Source organism: Rhea pennata, chromosome 8, assembly GCF_028389875.1.
Source record: "Rhea pennata isolate bPtePen1 chromosome 8, bPtePen1.pri, whole genome shotgun sequence".
Lineage (NCBI taxonomy): Eukaryota > Metazoa > Chordata > Aves > Rheiformes > Rheidae > Rhea > Rhea pennata.
The window spans coordinates 30,984,670-31,010,573 of NC_084670.1; the positions used below are offsets into that span (position 1 = coordinate 30,984,670).

The following is a 25,904-nucleotide window of genomic DNA, read 5'->3' on the forward strand; positions in this document are numbered from 1 at the left end:
TCTTCTTCCTGCAAGGAACTGAAATATCCTATGGGCATTTTTTCCCTATTTAAAAGTGGAAGGACATCTTTATCTTATCCACAGTGAAGAAGCTGTATTAAGAATAAGATCAATACTTCAGTGGCTCAGAGTTCATTTCCACAGCAAAAAAAAAAAAAAAGCATTTAGGCTTCATCTTACAATCCTAAGACATCAAGGAAAACTCCACGCTCATGTTTAGATACTGGACTGCACGATGCAAGTCTAGTTGCTTCTGAAGGGTAAACACTCATCCTGGAAATCATAGTTGAAATTCCTTTATATGCACGCTCCCTGCAATCTTCCAAGCAAGGTCCATCACGAGCAGTGCCAGCATTGCTCTGGAGGGCCTTCGCAGCAGCAATCATTAACCTGTGGAAGGCTGGATTCACTGTGCTCTTCTATGAGGAATTCAGAAGAACAGTGACTTCAGGTTCTCTGTATCACCACTGAAGAGAGCTCCCCCCATCCCTGTCTTTTCCATGAAAGGAAACGGACCTCACAGGAATTCCCTTCCCCAGCACATGCTATTAGTAGACTCTCAGGTAGCAAACCTGCAAGAAGCAGCACTATTCCCATAGATAACTCCAATACTGGATGCAACAGCAGAAAAAACCTACAACTAGAAAGTTTCAAACACTAAGTAGAGTAAGTAACTTAAGCTGCTTCTGTTCCATACTCTTGTTTCATTAGAAGAAATTCCTTGGAAGGACATTTTAGAAATATTCTTGCAAATCTGCTGAAGTCTAACTGGAGATTAAAGCTTTGTTCAAATGAGAAAAAATTTGGCTCAATGGCCAATCTGCCAACATAGATCCTGAGTTAGCATGACTATGATTGCTTTCTAACCAAAGAGAGAACTGAGCCATATTTAACTCTATCAGTAACTAACAGAAGTATCATAGATACAAAGGCAATGACAAAAAAAGATTACTACATGGATTTTCACTTTTACATTCTTGAAATTTAATCATTTAAAAGGTTTCATCATTTAAAAGACTGCATTCGTTGGCATTCATTATTCCTTTTGAAAATAATATAAATTAAATAAAAAGGCTTGAGGACATTCTTCAGGTCATTAGAAGAATTTCATTAGAAGAATTCATGCTGTATGAAATCAGATAAAACATTAACTACAACCGGTTTCAGCAGAGTGCAAAGACTAACACCTTCCTCCTCACTCGAAGTAGAAAGGCAATACACGTTTAGGTCTTTAAAAATAACTAAGAAGTCAAGCCCAAAGCTTATTCTACAAAAGCAAGACAGGAAATTGCTACTGTATTTAAGGGGTTCTTGTTAACAGAGCCAACTTAAAATACTGTTTTCCAACATTTTTGCTTTTTATACACACACACATCTATGCTTGCACAAAAAGGAAATCTTTTTAAAAAAAATACCAAACAAGTATACCAACAGTGGGTTGGCTTGAGACTTTTATAACCAGCGAGGAAAAGATTTGGGCCTGGCTTCACACACATTTCATAAATCATAATATTTATAAATATATTATATACACAATTTACAAAATGTATATATGTGTGTGTGTATATGTAGATATATATATAAAAAAATCTGTAAAAGCTTCTGGAAAGCTAGAAACTGCATTTCTGACCTACATAGTAGGCGTATGTATTGCGTGTACACACGAAGGGAGAGCCGCAAAGTAACAGGCTGAAATCACACTCACATTATGCTTGGCTGCTTCTTTGCCCCTTTCAATTCAGGCCTAGTTTTAGCAGCTATGTCACCAAGCAGGGTAGCCTGAGACCGCACGCTACCCCAGCAACTTTCACACACGGACTTCAGACAAAACAGGCTCATGCCAAGTCTGTCACACTTCCATTCTAAGTGATACCAACCACCCACTGCTCAATACATGAAAACACAGAATTAGCAGCTGTTAAGATCACGCTGGAATTGCTGGATTTTTTGGGGAGCCAAGAAACAGGGAAGCAAAAAGCCTACAGAAAGGAGAACAAACTCCACAGGAATGCTTGGGATTGAAATTATTATTGGTTCTCCACAGAAATGTATTTTTCTAATTGAGCACAAAACATGTAAAAATTCAAGCAACTTCACAAAATAATAAGTTTAATACATATTTTAAATGTACCATTCCAGATTCTAATGTCAGTGAAGGTCTTGCCCATTGCATCAAGCTATGAAGCAATCAAAACATCATGACAGGCACATGGATCTCAATTTAAAGAATGTCAAGTTAAATAAAATAGCCCAGCTAAATAGAGGAGGTGCCTCGCCCCTCACCCAAAATAAGAGACTTCAGGAACAAAGGGATTAAAATTTCATGAACTTTAGTGACTGCAGGAGGTCATCTTGAATGTAAATAGAAGAACAGGTATCTGTTAAAAATATCAACCATCTTTTCCAGAAAAGGAAGCAAATAGGAAAACATTTCTTTAGTTTTATGTAACTACTAACATCTTAGGCAATCAAATAAAAGTTACATAAACTTAAGAGCACACTGGTCACTAAGCAAACTAAAATATTTTGAGATGTTGAGTAACACTAGATTATCCTGGCAACAAAACCAATACACATTGAACAAGAACATATTCATCAAGATTTCCCAAATATACAGCACTATCACTTACTCATAGTTATTCCATATAGCTGAAGCAGGAATAGCAATCCAATTTCTATCATCACTAATGCAATTAAATGTAACAATACCTGCAGATTTTAGCATGTTTCAAACCCTAAGATCTATATCTATCTGATTTATAGCTGATAATATAGGTGATTTATAGCTTCTCATTATTTAAAAGCCATCATTACTGTAACAGTCAAGTATTTAGTTCTCAAAGAACACTACCAGGCCTAACAGTTTAAGTACTTCTCCAGAAGTCAATCCCCACATCTACACAACATCAGGGAAAATCATTTCCTAGAAAACTGATACCGTATGTAAAACCTAAATAGTTTGGGAGAGTTAATAGAAATTTCTTTCTGAAGGTAAAGAAGCTTTTACTTGCCATACACAGAGTATTGAAACCAACTAGATAGTAATAGATTCTCTGCTTATGTATTGAAAGAGTTTCACGTACTGCTTAAAAGAGCGTTCAGTTTGCGTAGTCACTGGAGAAATACGCTTTTCTTTAATGCTCTCCTAAGAAATAGTTCAGCTTACCTAAATAAGGGATACATGGAGTCATCTTCAAGCTGCTGATATAGTCTCTAAGCCTTTTGTAATTATCTTCTTTACTCATTACATACTCCAGCTTTTCAAATGTGGCTTTATCCTTCCGACTCAGTAACTAGAAATTAAGCAGAAAACAGATGAGCTAAAGCTTGACCTTTACGATTTCTCTTTTGCCCTTAAACAGATTTAATTTTTTTTTGCTTTTTTCTTTAAAATAGGACATCTCTAGAATTGTAGCATTTACTCTCCAAGGATGAGTACTATGAAAATTTACAGAGAAAACGAGCTAGTTTGGGAGTTAATTTTAAATTAGCCTTTAAAAAAAAAAAAAAAAAAAAAAAAACCAAACAAACAAACAAAAAAAAAAAACACAGTAAGTGTTGGTGTCCTAGAGGATCCTTCTGAAATAACGCTAGTTTTCCCTAAGAGTCACCCAACTGAAATACATTGCAATTTCATGTCTGCCCACATCTGCAATATTTTAAGGCAGTCATTTATTCACTGCAATTATCCGTAAGTTAATGTTTCTTCTTTAGATGTTGAGAAGTTTTTACACACAAAAACCCAACTTCCAAAATATGTTCTCATTCTTAAGAGCCTCTCAAAAAATTTTCAAGACAAAATAATAGCATTAGGATCTGATAAACACCTTTAATTAAACTACAATTTTAAAAACAATGAATGCATATACATGCATAGCCACCAACTTGATGGTCTGGAAAGGAATAAGGATTTGACCTGTTTTGGGTTTTTTTCCTCTTCAGAAAGCTATGACAACCTGACTACAGACTGTTGTATTTTGCTCCGCCAATAAGCAAGCAGTTGACTTGTGGTATCACAAATCTCCACTTAGAATTTTAAGTTCATGGATCTCCTTCGTCCCTCGTTCCCTCCCTCTCCCCCTCCAGATAGAATTAACAGCAACTAAGCTCTCTACAAGACTGGGACACCAAGTAAGATGGGACTTATCTAGTTGAACTACTATTGCAAAACCACATTAAAGGGCTTTACATTAATTTAGAGCTAAGATTTAAAGGGTAGAAAACATTTAGTATAAACATTTTGGCAGAAGGCTCACTATTCTAATCTCCAAGCTGTAATTTCACTGCCATATAAAAATCCCCAGTAGTGCAAAAATTATATAGACACAGATTGTTAAGTTTTTATACATATTCCTTTTTCTCTTTCAATTAAAATTGACCTATGTGATCATGGTAGTTGAAATGAAATGCCTCTTCCATAAAGCTTTAATTTCACGGTTTAAATAACTGTTCTTTCCAGCTACGATTTCTATACTTTTGTCTTCATTAGGATAACTAACACACTGGCAAACTGAACACCAGCTTTCAGAAGAAAGTCACTTCAAAAGAGGGAATTGTTTTCCGAGATACACTGCTCTCTGTCATTCCAGCACTTTACACCTTTAGCTTTGGCATCAGTTTTCAGATGAGCAGTATCTCACATTCAGTAAGACAGCAGCTATCTGTCAATTCCAGGACAAAGAAACAGTAGAGATGTATGACTGCTTTCCAACCATAGAACCATAGAATCAGTAAGGTTGGAAGAGACATCTGGAGGTCATCTAGTCCAACCTCCCTGCTCAGCAGGGTCACCCAGAGCATGGTAGACAGGGTTGCATCCAGGCGGGCCTTGAAGATCTCCAGAGAAGGAGACTCCACAACCTCTCTGGGCAACCTGGTCCAGTGCTCCATCACTCTCACAGGGAAGAAATTCCCCCTCACGTTCAGGCAGAACTTCCTGTGGTTCAATTCCTGCCCATTGCCTCTTGTCCTGTCACACAGGACAACTCAAAAGAGTTTGTCCCCATCCCCTTGACACCCTCCCTTCAGGTACTTGTACGCATTGATCAGATCCGCCCTCAGGCTTCTCTTCCCCAGGCTGAAGGGGCCCAGCTCTCGCAGCTGTTCCTCAGAGGGCAGGTGCTCCAGCCCTCTGATCATCGTTGTAGCCCTACACTGCCCTCTCTCCAGTAGCTCCATGTCTCTCTTGTACTGGGGAGCCCAGAACTGGACACAGTACTCGAGATGAGGCCTCCCCAGGGCTGAGCAGAGGGGCAGGATCACCTCCCTCGACCTGCTGGCAGCAGTCTTCCCAATGCACCCCAGGAGACCATTGGCCTTCTTGGCCACACAGGCACATTGCTGGCTCATGGCCAACTTGTCATCCACCAGCACTCCCAGGTCTTTCTCCGCAGAGCTGCTCTCCAGCAGGTCAGCCCCCAGCTTGTACTGGTGCCTAGGGTTATTTCTCCCTAGGTGCAGGACACTGCACTTGCCCTTGTTGAACCTCAGGAGGTTCCTCTCTGCCCAGCTCTCCAGCCTGTCCAGGTCTCTCTGAATGGCAGCACAGCCCTCAGGTGTCTCAGCCCCTCCTCCCAGCTTGGGATCATCAGCAAACCATCCGAACATGACATCCACCTTTTGAAATTTGCCAAAGATGGCTTATAAACACCTAAAGCATTTTTGTCTCCATTTAGTGTCTGTAAGGTTTGCATGTAGTTTTGTGGTTTTCTGACCGAAAGGTACGACATAACTAACAGGAATAGTAATGGTGTAAATTTAGACTGGAATGAAGCTGACTGCATTTTCTTCAAAGCACGCTGATTTGCACAAACTTTTTCAAGGCTCTTTAAACAGTCTCTAAAGAAGTTGTTCTCATATGAGTTTCCCTTGTACTGATGGTGCAGTACGTATCATGTTTCTGCTGCCTGTGTTAATAGGAAAGTGCAAAGAACCTGAAAACATTGCACGCACTACCATGTGGGAAAGGGCCCAATTGCTGCTACTTCAGTTTTGGAGCTATCGCTTTTCCTAAATAATCTTTCAGCTGTCTCTTCTGGTATCTTATGCTCAAAGGATGCAAAGAATGATAAACAGATGTACATACGCACAGACAACAAAAGCTAAGGCTGACAATTTACTTTTATTGTAGCAGGGAAGGATTCAGACCTTGCTGACTACTTCCTCTAATTAGAGCACTCCAGGACTGAAAACCACCTTTGCGAAATGCCAGAAAGAAGAGCTGGGGTTTAAGGACTCTGGTGGAGTGTGGCAGAATTCAACTCACTCAACTTCAGATGTCTAGTACTTACTCACGTCATCCAAGTCCAAGCTAGTCATCTATACTTCCTTTATATTAAATGGACAGAGGCAGTGTTTCAGGAAGGTTCACAATTAAGTCTTGAATGGTGCAAATCACCCATTAGAAGTGGTTGTTACTTTCCACAGACTTCAGAGGGAACATAGGTAACAAATGAGACAAGTAACTTTCAGACACTTTCAGACATCAGATGACATGAATTTCATCCTGAATTACTGACATTAGATTATGAAGCAAACACTTAATAGCTTCCTTAAACTCTTAATTCAAACAAAAAAAAAGTTTCTTTTGAGGAAGTGATTATATTTACAGCAATTTGCCTCATTATGTCTAAAGTTGAGATAATTGTAGGTTGTTACAAACTCTCGCCCCCCCTGAATGAAAGCATGAGGAAAATCACTACTGTAACAAGATTTAAGCTCAAAAATGGGCAGGAAATCCTTCCCTACCTGAAGATTTTGGAAAATTACTAGATAACTTATTCAAATGACAGTAATTGCTTGGTGCTCCTTTTCATGTCTTTTCTTGCTTTTAATACACAGAAAGCCAAAGCCTTACACTTACTTCAAAAATTTATAAAGTGAACCTCCAAAAGAAAGATATCTACATCAATTTGCAGTACACACAGCTAGGAGCTATCCTTGCAACTTTGCAAAGGCTTAAATTGATGTAAAGCACAGACTTCCCTGGGATTGCATGAGAAATCAAACACACCTGAGAAATGTGGGAGAAGCTACATGGCACTTCAGAGGTTGAAAAAGGACCTAACTTGAAAAGAATCATATACATCACAACAGCGGAAGGAGAATCCTCAAAAGAGGTGCAAACTAGCATCTGCAGGTCAACAAAGGAGAAAAACTGGGGACTCCCAGTCCTGAATAGCATAATCATAGCAGTAACTAATACGGTTATGTTAGTCCAGGGTTACAGTGGACACTCACTTTGAGTCATGCAGAAAAATCAATTTGGCATCACTATTTTATAGAGCTGCTGAGGTTGCCTCAAAGCATCTCAAGACAAAACCATAAAAACAGAAGTGCTCCGCCAGAACACTTTGAAGTGTTAACTTCATTAAGGTTTCCTTAGAAAGATCTGGGCATTTTGAAACAAGGAATGTCTGTCCTAACTATTTGTTTGCAAAACAAGTAACAAAATTCTGAATGAGTTAATCTTAGCAGAAGTGAGCTATATTCTATTTCGGTAACACATTTATCAACAGAACAAGATTATCTTCCAGTTATTCCTGCCTTGGTAGGAGAAGAAAGCAGACAAGGAAAGAAATCCCTTGTGAATCACAATGCAAAGATGCATCAACGTGTCTTGCTGGAAAATTTTCAGGACTCTTTTTAGTGATCTATTTACATGAATGCCTTGCAGAGGAATTTCGGTCACTTGATTATCTCATTTGTTTATATGGCTCAACCACTACCCAATGTACAGCTGAATCAAGTTCCCCGTTTTCCTGAGCTCTCTTATCAGTGAGTTATTCCTGAAGTTCTACTGATCCAGGATGCAACTATACAAAAATCATATTAACATTTTAATCAGAAAATATGGGTAAAATAGATGTTTCTAGAGAATAAAATTATTTCAAAAGTGTAAAACACAGACATACAAACATATTGTTTAGTACAGCTACTTTAACTATGAAAATTATGCTAAGCACACTGGACAAGATAACTAAATTTAGTTATCAGTAAAACACAAATACTTTATGGAAACCAAATTGGAGTTTTTGGACATCTGTTCTCCATAGAAAAAATTCCAATAGTATAAGCCCCTAAATGATTAAAATACGACCCACTTTGGCATTCAGGATTTTCCAGCAACTAAATACAAAATAGCTTCTGGCCAAATTAGAAGCTTCTGCATTTAGTAGAATCTGCAGGGAACTATTTTTCAAAGGAAAAATATTTCTATGCCAGAATGGAAAAAACTCAACAGGAAACCATAGACTTAAGAGGCACTAGAAACATTATGTACACAGCACAAGAGATCAAGAGCATCTGTAATAATCATCGTATTCTTGAAAATAAGCTATAGGACTATTACAGTTTTTTTCAAGAATAAATTAAAAACCCTCCATTATCCTGCTGTTTACTTACCGCCCACGTTTTAGTTAGCCTGAAGATTGGAGCACTCTGTAGGCCTGACACAACTGCCATGAGAGCATGCAGATTATTCAGCTCATAGAGTTTCTGAGGACAAAAAATATATACAATAACAAACAGGATTTCAGCTATTGTTAATAACGCACACAGAATAATGATCTAAATGTACGCAAAGCCTTTTCAATATGGCAACATTATGGAAATTTTGTGTGCTCTGAATAATTATAGTTGACTGATGTGCACCTACACCACCCTAATTTTTTATGACACCCCTCCCTAATTTGTCAGCATTTTATCTATATGATTTTGGATGAGATAATATTAGCTAATAGTTCAGAGATAGCTCATAACATATTTTTGTCATCTCTAACTTCTTTAAAGGCCGACTATGGGGAGGGTCATATATCAGAAGTGCTGGAAATTCTGACATTCAAAACCAACAAGTTTTTCATAGCATCAATGGAATTTTCAACCTTAAGATGTTGAAGAGGAAAACCCAGTTGTGAACGATGCAATCACAGTAAGGTTTAATGGTTAATCTGGCACCACAGAGTTACAGAGCTATTGATACTGCAAAGCATCTAACCAAAAAAAAAGGGGGGGGGGGGAATAGTTGCAGGATGAAAACAAGTGGTTAAATTTTGAAAAGCGTGCAACTGGAATACTTTTCTCATTGAAAGGCAATTTTCACTAACTAGTGGAAAAAAGCAATGATAACAAAATTGAATGCCAAAAGCATCAGAACAAAAATGATTTTCTTAAAAAAAAAAAAAAAAATGTAGAACAGATACAGCATTCACTAACACAAGAAGGCAGCAGAAACAGCATGCAGTTCCTGGCCTTCCAGCATCTCCACCAGGACAGCCTAGAGCAGTGCTTCCTATCACATTCTTTTTACAATAACAGCAACATTTACAATATACATCTACATTATTTTGTTATTTTTCTTGTGGGATAACATTTGGAAATTTCTGGAGCTCATAACTGAAATTTAGTAGTTCTGGTGTTTGTCCAACCATTCACACAATAGCTCATTTTGATTTCCCTACATGTCCCCAGACAAGGCAATGAAGTGCACAAACTGAAGAGGGATGCAGCATAATAATGTAGCTGATTAAAAATGAGAAAAGGCTTTCCTTGCCGCTGCCAACATCGAAGCAGAGGTCATAGCTATTCATGATACTCTGCGAACTTCAGGGGAAAACAGCTATTAAGTTCAATTAGCTCGTGCATAAAGCAATATAACACAAGATACCATTAAAAGACTACTATCTAATTACTGTATGGCTAGCAGTTGGCACAAACAAGTTCACTGCAGAGTGGATTTACAGCTTCCCTAAAAAAATTTGATGTGTGTGACCTGTGGCACAAAACTGCTTTGATAATAGTTTGGTGTAGACAAAATCCCTCAAAGAGTATTAGCCGCAGTGACTTCATGTTAGCAGACATACATAAACAAAGTCAATAGAATACATGTAGTAAGTAAACTAACAGACATAAAAACACATCATATATAATTATAAAAAGCAATAAATTGTAATTTTACAGTGTATAGCTAAGCAGTGCTTAATCAACTTCAGCTGTTAAAGCACATAATTGTCTCAAAAAGATTACCATTTCAGCAGAAACTGCTGCCTGTAGCCCACAGATGAGATTGGGCACGTGGTGTGGCTCTGCAAAAACCTACAGTATCCCGTATTTATGGGCAGCCTCCCACCCAAGTACTAACCAGGCATGACCTGCTTAGCTTCGAAGATCACTTTTGCACTACGATCGTTACAGGCGAATCCACCTTCTCTACACAGAGGCACTAATTGATCATCTAGCAATTTTTTTGTACATCCATTTCAAACAAAAAAAAACATTGATTTTTTTAAATACACAGGAAGATATATCAAGTCTCACCAGCTACCCAAGAATATTTTAGAGATACTTGGTGTCTTTGTATTTTTAATATTCTCAACCATTATGACTACAGCATGATTACTGAGCAAAGTTTGCAAAATCCTACAAAATTAACTTTCTTTGCACAACATGTATGCAGTCATAGCCTGTAAGATTAAATGACGAATATTGATTGGGTTTTTATTTTTCTGTTGCTGAAGAAATAATTTCCTCTTCTACCAAATATTCAGATATGAAAGATTATCACACATTATTTGATTTGCAGGAAGTGGCATGTTATTAGCCTGTAGTAACTATTAGGCAAGCGTGATTTAACTTTGCTTTTTAGTAACTGTTGAAAGTTTAAACTTGAATCTGAATGAATGTACAAAGGGTCAGCTGATGAACAGAGTCTGAGCCCGCAGTCTTTAATCAACAATATTTTCCTTCAACTTTTAATACAATTGTACCTGGCACTATGTGGGGTCATAAGAAAAGAAGAACGTGGGTCACTTGCCATGTTGCACCTCTGTATCAGCAGACCTAATCCTGTAGCCACACAGCTTTAAATGCCGTACCACTCATTCTTGCAAGGAAAAATAGAGAATTCAGAGGTCTGCTGGGATCCTCAGCTTTCCCCTTCCCCTACATGTCCCTATGACCGTCACTGGCAGTGCGACCAGATGCAATGGCACTTACCCTAAACTCTACAGTCATCTTAAGGACAACTTTAGTTCACTGTTTAGCTATGCACTTCCACACAAGACAAATTTTCCTCAATATAATATTGAAATTCAACAATATGCTCCCTAAAGTTATGTTTACATGTAAGCTGAAGTATGACTTATGTAACAAACAATTAGTTGATTTTGGGGATCCACATATAAAAATTGAATATGCGATACTAAGGTTTTCCCACAAGTAAAAATAAATTCACCCACAACAAGAAGATCTCTCTCCACACAAACTCACACACCCACATTTATTGTAAATCAGAGACCCTTAAATGCTACCTGTCCACTTCAAGGAAATCTGAAAGTTAATACAGTAGTCTTGTGATCCATCTCACTGAAGTAGATTACAAGTTTACTTGCAGTATTCATCGCTACAAACCATACAGATAGGACCTCTTATGACTGAAATGCAGCTTTTTTTTTTTTGATGAAAATTCATTCTGATTGATAACAATTTCAGAAGTTTGAACAAAAACATAAAATACATTTGGTCAACGAAGCTCATTCCTTGTAGAAAAGGGCTCAATATGATTACTTAAAACTTAAAATTAACACCTTATAGAAAAAATTATTATCTGTGACAAAACCACCTCTGACTTAGGAGCACAACAGGGCACTAGGCTCAGGGAAGACTGGCGGGTAACATGCTCAGTTATAAAATTAATGGTTGATTAAGATGGATGAGCTTAGTTAACAAGCTCATAGCCAGAAATACTATGTACACAAAGCCACCCTTCATCCATAAGGGCTGCAACTTCAAACAAATAACATTTGAAAAATAGATGCCATGATAATTAACAAATTTAAAATCATTTTAGCAGGTAACCTGTGATGGTCAAAGTTAGCTGTTCTAACCATCAGCCATCTTGTGACAGTAAAAATCTGGGAAAAAAATATCCTTCTCTTTACAGTATAACTAACAAGTTTGATTCTGTTTGGAGGGCCAGGACCCTGGATCATCTGCACCTAATTCAAGGTTTGCTCCCACTTTTCATCTAAGTGGGAGTGGTAAAAGTCAGTGGTAAAGACTTTCAGGATGATATCACAGGGTAAGAGCTACCTAAACACTGATACCACCAACTCTGGAGCCATCTGCTATTTCATCTTCAAAATGTCTGACTCCAAATACGTTTTCAAAACTGTTTTTGAAACAATGTTTATTAGGTTGATATTAGCCATGCCACACCTGCAAGAGGTAACAGACCCTCCCTTCCAATAACAAAAGCATGAAAGCAGCACTTCCAACAGCATCAGTCAGAGCAGGACTGATTCCACATGTACTGTTTGGGTTTAACCACCGTTAGAAAACACACTGTAAATTACATTACCTAGTAAACAGTATTTGAAGTGAATCATTTCATTCCTTAGTTAAGCAGTTGTTTTGGTAAATAAAAAATTCCATTTGGGGATTTTGGTTTGTCACTATTTCTGTCAGCTTTGTTACATATACAAACCAAACACCTATTCATGTCAACAGATAAAACCATAACTTGAGCGTCAGACATTCATTCACGTGTATTCTTGAAATTACCAATTTAAGCATAAGACTCACCATGGTTAACCCCAAATCAAAACAAAAACAAACCCAACTTACCTTAGCCGTTTTAATATAGTGGCTCAAAACTTCAGCTCTTATTTTTAAAGTTTGTGCATGTAGAATTTCTCTAACAACCCAGAAGCTTACCTAAAAAGAAGAAAATTGTTTTCAAAAATATATACAGCTTCAATTACACTTAATATTTTTATTTCATAAACAGCATGAAAAGTTACATAACACTCAAGTTCCATCTATAAAGAATGAATAAATCTGAAAGATGCAAGTCCTTATTCTATAAAAATCTCAACCAATACAACTGAGCTACTAGGTCTTTAAGTTAATATATTAAAAAAAAAATACAAACATGAACTTTTTAATTCCACAATCAACTTCTGAATTTCCTCATTTTAATATTTGAATAGCATTTTTAATGCTGTATTTGTGTAAAACTTGCACAAAATGCTGAACTTTTAATAAACAAAATTCTTGTTTCACAGAAGTATCACTTCTCACAGTATTTTATCCTGTCCTAAACATCTGAAGAGAAAGACACTAAGCTCTCCACACAGCCTATAATAAATTTTTTTTAGTAGAAACTTAGAATACCATATCTAGCTTATTCTTTTTATGATCAAAGTCCAATATATTGTTTTTTCATTAATACAGTAAACTATTCACCACAGACCAAAGATTTTTTTTCTTTGAAGTTACCTTTCATGTTAGTCAAAAGCTTAAGTTGTCACCTAAATTCTCTCCTTAGAGCTAAGCAACTTCAAGTATTTCAACTTTTCACAATCATGCTTTTCATTCTCATTCTCCTCTCCAAGTTCTCTTCAACTGGATAATATCTTTTGTAGTATAATGCCTAAAACCAGACAGTTTCACAGCTGTGAAACCACTGGGTAGTACACAAAGATCATGCAAGATATTAAAAAAAAAAAGTGTGCTATACTGCTGCTTAAAAACAGCACCATTTTTTCCAGAGCAATGCAGCACAGCTTGCCTGTGCAAAGCTCTGATCCACGATAACCCCAAGATTCTCAGGTCTGCTACTGCATCAAGTCATGCAGGTAGCTCCCATCCTGCATTTGTGCAGCCTAAGTATAATATTCAGTTTTCAATTCTCTTCCAATTTTTCAAACTGTTTCTCTAGCTTGTTTAATCCTTCCTTCCCATATACTTGCAGTCTCCCCCAGTTTTATCTCTTTTCAAAACGTAAAACCATCATCTGTCAAAAAGAGTGACCAGAACAAGGACCAGAATGGATTCCTGGGGACCTCCAAACCACACATCATATTGCCAGGTGGGCAATGAACCAGGCATCCCCAAGACCAAACCTTCTGCACACAGCGAGGGTGGATGCCAACCCATTGGCTATCAGTATTTTCATCCGGACTTGTTTCTCAGAGGGAAAGAGGAGAAAGTGCTGTTAGCTGTTGGGGAGCACGCGGGAGCAGCGGAAAACGGGGCCAGGGAAAACTAAGGCCAAAGCAGCTTTAGGACATATTTGGCGAGGGAAAGGGCAGCTGGCCAGCAAGATGCAGGAGTTCACAGCTGCCAAAAGCTCCTCCTACTCCAGTCTCTCCAACATCCACTTGGCCTTCTAATAGCCTACAATGAAAATCAGAGCCAGGCAATCCAGAAAGCTTAAATAACTGTTTTGTAACCTTGTTTTCTATGGTGCTGTTTTTAACACTTTAATAACGGCAGGGTGTTACTGTTGTCTGCAGCTTCCCTCTCGTGTCTGAAAGCACCAAAGGTTTACCTGCTTAGTCATGTTTGACCCTCCCACCCTGTGGGCATGGAAATAATTTGAGCTTGGATGTTTGGTATGACTAGCTTTACAAATTACCAACTATCCTTGTATTTAACTCCCAGAGCTAAACTATCACAGTTTATTAAAATTACCTTCAAGTCCATGCTTTCAGTTTACCGTTCTTCCCTTCCTTCAAAAACTCCTGAGAACAGTGTATGAAGAAACATATTCTTGCCTACATAAACAGCTTTCAACTTGTCATGCTGCTGTGATTTTTAAGAATAGTATTAAACTTCTTTTATGCCACAGTTGTACATATATTTTAAGGTTTTTGCCCTTAATTTCAGTTAAAACAATAAAATACATCTTGTTTATCCTCTCCCACACTGCGCAGTCTGACAGCTCAAAATATGTTTACACAGAATAGCACCAGGAGGATCCAAGTCTCCAAAAAATATGCATTCTCACTGAAATTAAGAGTGACTTGATGAGAAATGAGGTATCAAAACACCATGGCTCTTTGGAAGTGGTTAAGGAAGCAAACATGCAAGTTCCAGCAACCTATAAAATGTCCTTAGCATTTTTTTTTATTCATTCTTTACTGAGGTCAATGGAAAACCAGAACAAACCCCCAAACCAGAACATCTTATACAGCATCCTCTTGCTATTGGTCTAAGGCTGTATCAGCCAGCAAAGAATTAGACACAGAGCTCAGTTTCCCCCTCTTTTCTTTTAGGCTTCTAAAGAAAAAAAAGAAGAAAAAAGAAAAAAGAAAAAAAAAGGCAAGGAAGCCAAGTAGCTCCAGATACTACCCTGACAAATATCAAAAATGGTTCTGTGCAGACAGCATTCCTATAAAATATGCAAGTACTGAATATATACCTCACCAAGTACTGTCAAAAACATTTTAAACCTCAGTTTGATGTTCTGTTGTAGATACACAGCTTGAGAAAACCAGCTTGCCCCTTGACTAACGAAAGGGATTTGAGGAGAGAGTTCCCCTTTGAAGATGAAAGAAGTGTAAAACTGTAATAGTTTCACATATCATAAAGAATCAGGCAGAGACAACACACACCTTGCTGTACGTTACAAGCCTAAATCTCTTCAGTGAAGTTAACAGAACTTCTGTCCTAGTCCCACCAGACTAAGGCTCAACATTGCCAAGCTCTTATAGGAAAAAACAAAACAAAACAAAAATGCACAATATTATTCTCAGCCTGGAGCCCTCCTACCTCTCCAGTGACAAAGGGGCACAGGAGATGTGGAACAAAAGGAAGCTTCATTCTTTCATGCCAGCTGTTCTACTCCTCTTGGACATGTTTTTACTGGCATCAAGATTTTTTTTTTGGCTGGTCTTATCCATTTACTGGTATCCTTTAAAGAATACCTCTACCCAATTTCTTCCACATTAGAAAAAAATTAAATAAAACCTATTCTTTTAATGAGCCATATAAAACCACTCCGGTTTGGTCCACATTCTTAGGTTCTTACTTGAACCAGGTACTTAGGTTCTTACCCCAGTGAAATCACCAGGTATTTGGGAAGCAGGCAAACTTGACAACTATCCACTCTGCCAGACCTATCAGTAACAATAGCACTCATTATTTTTCTAAAGAAAAAAAATCCAAAAAAATAGAAATCAGTGTTTTGAAAAGATATGTAGAGCGATTATATATCTAAACACAATACTTAATAGCAGATGTGTAAATCTGCAGACTACCTTGTATCAATCACTTCAAGATTTAAAGAATTCTGACATGGAATGATCCAATGATTTCTCCTCTTTCCAAATTTGATCTGTTTTTTTACAGACTCCATATGTAATTATCAGACAACTAATGCTGGAAACACACACTTCATTCTCAGTAGACTGCAATCTACTGCACATAATTACTGTTTCCAAAATGCTATCAGCAGATCCGTTTGCTGTGAAACAGCTGTTAGTGATTTCATACTCTCTTTTCTTAAATACACATGGGTTTCTTGTGGTGAGTTGGGGAAGAAGGAAAGACAGATGCATAATGCATAATTTAAATGCAGTGAAGTTTCAGAGGTTAATGTCTAATGAATTGTATTCATGCCAGATAAAGCCAAAAGCCACAGTTATTTTTACTGATTACTTCAAATCTAAAAGTTAGCGCTTCTCAAGTGAAGAGCGTAGTGCCCAACAGGAAGTAGATTCTACTGAATGAGCATCTGGTGTAGACCTGAACTTGGCTACAGCAGATTAGACCTAGAGGCAAAGACAACAGGAACTGCCTGCTCCACTACATGTTCCCATTCCCAGCTGCTACTGCCAACCCTATTTGAATTCCTGATTTTCACTGCTTCCAAGAGGATGGCAAATCTAAACAGAGTCACACTATCAGAACGCACAACTCCTTTGCAATGACAACATTTTGAACCATAAGCCCACTCATGATGTCAAAAGTTATTCAAGCTACTGTCTCAGTAAGTCAGAAGTTGAGGCATTAACATGAATAAAATAAGAACCTGCAACTGAAACAATACCTCCCCCATTTCGCTCTCCTCCTCTTCAGGTAAGACTGATGACTTTCCTTAGTGCCAGAATAAAGACTGATACAAATGATGTGTCCCTCAGCCAAAGCTGCATACAGCAGTTCCCCAGAAGGTGGTTCCAGTCAAACTAACCCAACATTTGGGTAGAACTTAAACAGCTCAGCTTGCCTTTTTTTTTTTTTTTTCTCTCCCTTTAAAAGAATTTTTGTCTCTTTGTGGCAGAGTTTGGTATGAGTTGTAGCACAAACTCTTTAACTGACATGTTAAAGACAGCAGAAATGAATGAGAAAAATGAAATAGGAAGGCAGGTCTATAAATACCTCAGCAGGAGGAAAACAAGTGACAGAACAGCTCAAAGCCAATTATAGTTCTGCATTTTATTTAAGGCCCTACTTCACTGAAGAAATAAAAAACCAAAGCAAAGCAGAAAAGACATGATGCACATCTTCCAGTCTGTCTGAAAGCAAACAAGTTCAAAGACCACCACAAAGCTTGAAAATCACCTAAATTTATAATTTCCTTTAGATATGACTTGTCTTTTAATCAAAAGTAACAGTTCCTTGATATAAAGTACAGTAGAAAAAGGAGATTAAAGCAAATGAAATAGCATGTATTTTGGGATAATAAAGTATATAAAGGTTCACCTTATCAAAAGCTTGCTAGAGAAGTGGGACTGCTGACAAAGTACTCAGTACTACAAGAGGTGTTTCCAGTATTTTGTTCTCTTTGTTACTCTTACAGTATGCATATAGCCTTTTCTAAAATAGATTTTTTTTTTTACACAAGACAGAACAAAAAAAATCACCCAAATTACACTGAGTAATCAAATCTGATAGAGATTTCATAGAAAAGTAGAATACAGACTATCAAAAGTAAATATATATATAGAGAGAGAACTCTGAAATCTCATTTGGTCACAACAAGAAATCAAGGATGCGTAAGAATGGGAGATGTAAGATAGGATTAAGATAACAGAATTTTGCTAACAGATATGGAATTACTGTATGAATACCAAGAATACTGATACTGCCTAAGAATACTGCATTTAACAGTTTTCTAAACATTCAGCAACAGATTTAACATCTTTAATGATTACTTTTAAACTGTATATCTCTTGCTGGTCCTGGCCAGCACAATGCAGGTCTTTTCTCCCTCTATCCTTAACATACTTTACAAGTTGGATATCTCTCAACTGTGGTTCTGCAATGACAAAAGTCAGTTTGCAGACAGTAAGTATATTTTACCAGTTCTCTAATTTAGCAAGTCTGAAGTCAAATTTCTGTTTAGCAATTCCTGCAGTTGCTATTATACAACAAAGGAGAAATGAGATACTTGATTAGGGGTGCACTACTAGTACATGGGCCTTCCTATGGAAATATTTCAGAACTCGCTGTCCACCATCCAGCAAAACCAAAGTGATTCTTTGATGAGAGAACTTATGGGAATAAACAAGACAAAGGCTGGAATTACTGGTACATCAGTGAGATTAGGAGCAGTGTAAGAATAGCCTTGGGCTGGATATACAGTCCAACAGACAAGCAGCTTCAAAAGCTAGATCAGAAAAATTTCAGCTATAACATCTGTTGAAATCTGTTTATGGTCAGATGAAGTCTGAGGTGTAACGTTTTTGCCTTTGGTCAAGAGGCAAACCAGGCAAGAGTCCAAAACATTCAAGGACAACAAGCACTTCAGTCATTAGATGATTAAGAAATGTAGTAAATATTACAGAGAAGCCATAGAATTTGGTCATATCTTGAATATGAGGAATGATGGTAAAGTGTAGTAGTACACAGCAAGTTTGCTTTTTGTCCCGTCCCTCCCCAATTGCCCCAGCAATAGGAAAAAAAAAAACAAGAAAAATTAAAAGCTTAGCTTGGCCCAAGTTTAAGAGCATTAACAAAGATGTCTAAAAGCAAGACTAGGCACAGAAAATAGGCCTGGAATTGAGCTTGTATGTTTGAGACATTAAACATTTACAAAAGGAGAAACGTACTTCCTCTAACATATAAAATACGGCATTAAAAAAGCATTACATTTTTGAGACTATTGGCTAACTACATACTTATTCCTTTAACTGTGGAAAATGCTACAATTTTATTCATGTAAGTTCACTTAGTACAGAGAAAGTTTTAAGAAAAAAGCCACTTTCACATATCTCAAACGAATATATTCCATCTGAATAATTATGCTTGACCGAAAATTTAAAGGTAAGTTTTGTAGGATCAAATTGTTTAGAACTAAGTTTGCTCAGAATTACCTTAACAAAAACCTACACTTAAAGGTTCAAGTTGCTAAGGACAAAAACTTCCACAGAAGACACTTAGCTGTTTCACGAAAATAAATTATATCCAATTATTAGTCCAATTATTAGTCCAAACATCCTTCTATACATTAAGCCTTTAACATGGGATGGAGATTCAGTCTGAAAATGACAGACATCATCTGCAGGGAAAGGCACTTAATATTTTATTGGTCAGTAACTTTAAAAAAAGCTTAATGAAACAAGCTGCAACAAAAACATAGCTATATCTTCAGTACTGATTTGGTCTAAAGCAATCTTTCTGTATTTCCAGTAGATAAGGAACTCCTTTAAGCAGGCATTTGGAGTAATTAGCTATAAACAAAAATGAAAGTGATGTGCCAGAACACACTGTCCACTAAAGTTTTAAATACATACATGTAATGACACTAGGGGAAAAAAAACTCACATGATTGAATCTTCTGGTGAAAGCAACTGCATTCGGTGCTGAACTGTATTTCTCTTTTTTATTCCACCCACAACTTGCCAGTTCCTGGAAGCATAAGGATGAAAATTCATTCTTTTGAATTAGGGAGTAAGGTAAATTCAGAGCCAAAGACAAACAGACAAATCATCTAAATTTCAAGATATTTATTTTTCCACATTTTGTAGCTAACAGAACAATGACACATTGAAGAAATACATGCAATTGCATTTCTTCTAACTTTTTTTTGTAAGTCTTTTGTAAGTTTTGAGATTCCACAAATATCATTCATGAATTGTTTTTAAATATTTTCACAATTCATCTTCTACTGAACTAAGGACTTCTCTTAATTGAATTTTTACTATTAAAAACAAGTAAAATACAAGGTCTATTCCATTACCACAGAAAATACCCCTTTAAACTTAAATTTGAGCTAGGAAGAGCACCATGCCTCATGGTTTTAGATGACCTTAAGACATTTATTTTTAAGTCTACCAAGTTGGTATACCTCATTAGCTTCATCTAGACACGTCCCATTGTTTTTAGTGAGCTGCATTGAAGGAAAACCAGAATTGTCATCTTTTGTGGCAACAATTAAAGACAACACTATTTCCAACTCTCTTCCAAAAAGGCTAGTTTTATTTTATTAAGTTAGCACCCAAGCAATTAGTTTGAGTAAAAGGGGGCCAGTGGATATGTGTTTAAAATATATACACATATAGTTCCTGTACTTGAACACTCTATAAAACTGTAGGCTTAACTGATTTAAATAATTTATAAAGTCTAAGAAAGCATTACTTTGTGACTCCTAGATGTTATAATATCTAGGATCAGTCAGCAGTTGGGCTGACTAACTTGTCTAACTGACAAGTAAATTTTTAAAAGTAAACACTAATAAGCTTCTATTCATGTAAAACAGTACACAGAATAGATGCAAATATACACAGCATGCAGCATATATAGCCTATTCCGCAGCGATGATCGAAACCCATCATGAAAAACATCCTATACAGAGACAACTTAATCGACGTGGCAGAATAGCAAGGTCCAGCCTTTCATTTTTATTTACTCATATTTTATTTTCACATCTTCCACTCAGTTTTATTACATTGATAATCCCTTAGCAAAACCATTATTGCATTATGCATTCAACTAACATGTAAAGTAGATATACAGATTCATATTTCACTAGTAATTGTACCATTTAAGACAGCCATATTTAAAAGGAAGATCTCAGAATCTGGATATTCTAAACTTTAACCTCAGAACAGGATGTTATCCCGAAGTGCTCTAAGGGGAGGAGAGACATTTGAAAAGCAGTTAAGTTCTAATTAAATCTCCCACTTGAAGTCTGTGCATTTGGTAGAGAAGACTACAAACACTCCTGTTCACAGACACTGGAAAGAATGCAGTCTAACTTTGCATTTAGGGCCATTCCTCTGAATTTCTCCAGGAAGTTCTGCATTCAAAAGCTAGCCTGGAAAATTCTATCATTTATCACACGCACATCTTACATTTGCGCTTCAAAGATGAAGTGCTAGATGTCTGCTCAGCCCTGAGTTGTTTCCATTGCAAGGAGGTACAAACAAGAAAGGAAACAACCTGGGCGCCTTCCTAAGATTCTCTATGCTTCAACATCTCCCAGTGCTGGAGTTTCCACTGGATCAACATAAGCACAGCACTGCATTTCAGGAGAATACACAGCAACTCATTGCTACTGGCATCTGATTATTACAATTCCTTAAGAGTGGGGGGGGGGAAAAAAAATCTAGCTGCTATTTGAAGTTTAGTGAAAACATGGTAATTTTGTAATAATTCAGGGCATGTCCTTGCATTCATTCAATTATCATTACTGAGGGGAAAAAAAAGCTATGATGATTCAGGGTAAAAGCCACCCATCTTGATACTGTACATGTAAGGGCTTACACGGTACATATGGCAGAAGCAGACCTTGTTAGTTGGCACTGGGGTTGGTGGCACAGACAATTAGCTACAGAAACAACTTTTAAGTAGAAAATACTACTAAGGACCTTTAGCTAGTACACAAGTAACAGGATTAAGCTTAAGGACAAATTTATATTTATACAATCAGAATTAGAGGTGGATTAAATTTGTGGAGAATGCAATAGGAAACATGTACAGGTTTGAGGTATACAACAAGGTAGGTGAGTTATGAGTAGATTCGAGCTCCAAGATTTAAAGGGGAAAGAAGACAACCTCTGAGATGAGAGGAGGTAGGAGGCATGAGCTGAAGTTGTCAACTAAAGAGGAGATAAAGTAGCAAAACACCAGTAACAGATTTAGGGTTAAGATAATTTGAGAACATAGGGGTACGGTAGAAAGAAAATAGGAACGGGACTGAGATGGTTCTAGACTACATTGCATCCCCTGAGAAAAGGCAGGGTCAAAGGCTTATCCTTTCTTACCCATGCTTGAAACTTAGCACAGAAGCAGAAGTAACTCACACAGCAGTACCGGTAGCTGCTTATGGCATCAAATTTGAGAATCCTTTGGCTCTGTGCACGTTCTTTAGTGAAGAGTTTAACAGGCACATAATAATGTTCTAAAGATTCTGCTCATGACTGAAAAGGCACGCATCAAAATCTTTTAGAGAAACGTTGAGGAACAGTTATGCAGGCCCTCACTCCGTGCTGTCGCTTCAGGTTCTTCGAGAGCTTAACCCAACATCTACATGACTGGCCAGCAGCAAAGTAACTGCAGTAGAGACACAGGCTTCGGAGCTTTCAGTAGTGTAAGAAAAATGTAAAAGGCATACAAAAATGCACGCACGTATCTTCTTGCTTTAATTTCCTCTCTGTTATTAGACATTCTCTTCTACCTCCTGCACAGATGGCTTCTCCACTTTACTTGTGGGACATCTCTCCTATGTATAACTAGCTTGTTTTTCCCCTTCAATAGTCCCAAAATGGAACTAGCTTCCCTCTGCTGCTTGTCCTTAGTTTCTCCAACATTCCCTCTGTTATTATCCTTTTCCCACACTGATTTTACATCAGCATTACTACCTGCACATTCCACTTCAGGACAAGTGCCATTTATTAACATATATATGTTATTAACCTAACTAGAGGCAATACAAGTGAGCAAACCCATGACCACCCTTTGCTTTTTCATCATTGCTGTCTAGAAAATTGTAACCACTAAAAGAAAGAAAAACCAGTTCATTCACAGGGAACAGATGGAAAACTTATGACTGACTTGAGGAATTCCATGTTTCTTGTTTCACAGACAAGGAAAATGCAGATTGCTTTCATACAGATTGAATTTTCCACAGCAGATAAAAGTTCTTGTATTAGCTGCATTTCTTATACTGTAGTCCACTCAGAATAATTATTAATAAAAAAAACAGTTCTACTTTGCTTTCTCAAAAGTAACTTGCAACAATAAGATCTGCTGAAAGCTCAGACAAGGGATGTCACTGTATACTACCTAAGCCATGGTAACTGTTTAGATGAATGCTCTGGGCTCCCCCTGAACAAAAGTGATCAACTGCACTATAATCCTGAGTCACGTGAGTTATGCTAAGCTCTCCATCTCTCTTTTGCTAGCAGCATGAAACAAAGTTGTTGTGGCTGATATGTAGGAAATCAAGCAACATGTTTGAACCCAGGATATTAATACAGGTCAATCTGTGGGGCAGCAATTAGTACTAAGGAAAAGGCATGGCTTTACAAGCTCAGGTAGGGGCAAACCGGATAGCTACTGCTACAAAAGGGGCAGGGGGGAGAACACCACTAATAGCAGAACTGTATCACCACCTTTTGTTTCGACTGCGTTGCAAAGATTGGTCTTTCCTAATTAAACATTTCCTTGCAATATGATAAAGCGACATTAGCCTCATCTTTTCCCTCTATTCACAAACTGCCAGTCAACTTGATTGCTGCTGCTGTCACGATACATATATAGTGTATCAGAAATCTTTTGACGTGCTATTTGCTTCCCCAGTCCGAATAGTTTGTTCCCACTTCCACAGAATAAGCTGCAATTTTCAGAGACTCTCCCTGTAAAAAAGCTAATGAATAGATTCCACTTATATTGAAAATAATTCTCAAGCAGCTGCCTAACACTGTGCAATAAATATCCTATTCGTCAAAAAAGCTATTATTAATGTGGACTACTCAAGGTTCATCCTTAGACAAGATGTGCGTAGAAAGCACAGGTTATCACTCTGAAGGACTGCCAACAGTGACCTGTATTTGGGGTTTGCTGCCAGCTTCCCTAAGGACAGCAGGGGACAGAACTGCCAACCTGTTGCAATCTGATAGGCCTGATTTTGCCAAATCTGTCTTTAGGCAACAACATCTAGGTACATTCGAAAGTTCTTTTCAGAACTTCCTGAGACAGAGAATCAAATGCTTCAGACAATATACTGTTTCAGAGACTGCACAAAAAAAGGCAAAAGCATCTAACAGAAATGAGGCAACTGACTGCCAGCACAAAATCATGAACCTGAAAAAAGCAGGGATGGAATAAAGGCTGAAAGGCGTCGTCTGAAACAAATAACAAATTTCTGCTTTAGCTCTGTGGAGAGAGAACATCAATAAAGGACTGTCAAGGACTGGATGAAAATCTTTTCATTGTTTTTTCAGATCAATAGAAAATAAAATCTTTGGGAGCAGTACACAGGACTATTACTTGTAATAGTTGTGAGGCAAGAAACAAGCTTAAAAAGTAGATGGATATGGTTTGTTCAAGAGCAACAAAGATAATGACTACACGGAAAGCTTGTGTGACAAGGTAATTTCAGAGTTTGGATTTTCACCGCTCTAGCTGAGGTAGCAGCATTCCTGTTGGTCACAATACAAACAAGATTTTAAAAAAACCTATTGCATTGTTTCAATAAAATGAAGTGATACAGACCATCATTATTTGTTACTTTATAATACAATTACAGCAGCTACTTGATAATAATTGACTTGATAGTAACTGAAGTAAAAAGTTAGCACGAACCACAATCCGGGAGAACAGTCTTTCACAAGAAAAAAGAAACATCAATTCTCTTTCCAACTCTGTAAAAATGAAAACAGCACACACCACTCGCTGTTCTGGACTTTTTGCTATAGATGAACAATGAGGTCTCAGCAATTCCCTGCTATTAGTTACGCAGTTTAGCTGTGGAAAAATGCAGACACCAAGTGATACGGTTACCTAAAGTCTTCTAAAGAGGATGTTTGGGGGAGCGGGGGGGAACAACATGAAAAAAAGCATCAGTGTTAGAAGAGAAAAACAAACCAAGACATTGGCCCATGAGAAAAGGCTGCTATCTGCTAGCCATCAACAGGAAAGAACTGCAGTGGTGGTGAACTCTAGCTCTGTTTGTAATACTGACTCCAAAAATTTGCTTTCATAAAGTCTCAGTAGGAACCGACTTGCTATAAGGTTCCTGAACCTCTGTCAGTCCACAAAACCATATACCGCTATTAGGAGTGCGCAAAGCCAGCTGAAGACTGTTTACAGGTCATATTACTCAAAGAGTTTGTGTGATACTGAAATAGGATTAAAATTAAGTACCTTGAAAGCAAGGTTTGTGTTTTTGCATAGAACTATGTATCATTACCATTCTTTCAATGTATTAGTCTGAGTCCATGAGAACCATGGATCTTTCAAATATGCATCCTTAACTTAATTCTTTGCTAATTTATTCTATCCAGCATTAAAAATGAGAACTTACCTGTTTCCAAAGAACAGAATACACGAACCAGCCCTCAAGTGTTACCACATCTCAAAAAACATGCTTTGCTATGATACATTGGACAACAGGAATTTGAATATAGGCAGGAAAAGCTGTATTTGTTAAATACACTGGCAAAAGGCTCAAGAACTGCTTAAGTATGTGCTATGAGTTTGCTCACTAATTTTGATGCCTGAAGAAAAATTACTATGTATGACTGTAAAAAAATTAGTTCCTTGACAAAATCCAGAGCTGAATGACACCAAGGAGAAATAAAATTCTGATGTCAGTTTTTAGAAAACAAGCCTTCAATACTTTAATGAAAAAGATTCAACACATTAGATAGCTGTTCTTACACACTTCCTAAAGGTGAAAATTCACCTCTGGTTGTACTAAAAAAAAGCATATTGGAATACACCTTTCAGAATCCTTACTCAGGAAGGGTGGAACATGAAAAGCTATTAAACTGTAACGAACACTCATTCAAATATTGTTTTATGAAGTTTAGGATGATGATGGAAATTCAGACTGTTAGGGTCTGCTAGTGAACTACAACCATCTGTAATAAGCAGTAGGTTTTAAAATATTTACGTGTCAGGGAAGACGCTTTTTATACCCCTCCTACTACACACACGGAAAAAGGCTGTTATTT

The 25,904-nt window shown here is 37.4% G+C and overlaps 1 protein-coding gene across 10 annotated transcripts in view; it reads right to left on the reverse strand.

Moving 5' to 3' along the window:
* RALGPS2 (Ral GEF with PH domain and SH3 binding motif 2) overlaps positions 1-25,904 on the reverse strand; it is a 119,176-nt gene that overhangs the window by 51,610 nt on the left and 41,662 nt on the right. For all 10 annotated transcript variants that reach the window (XM_062580924.1, XM_062580928.1, XM_062580927.1 and 7 more), the window contains 4 exons: positions 19,549-19,632; positions 12,622-12,711; positions 8,404-8,496; positions 3,167-3,293 (listed from right to left, as the gene is read on the reverse strand). In XM_062580924.1, coding sequence (XP_062436908.1) covers positions 3,167-3,293; positions 8,404-8,496; positions 12,622-12,711; positions 19,549-19,632 — 394 coding nt within the window. The remainder of the gene's footprint in view (positions 1-3,166; positions 3,294-8,403; positions 8,497-12,621; positions 12,712-19,548; positions 19,633-25,904) is intronic.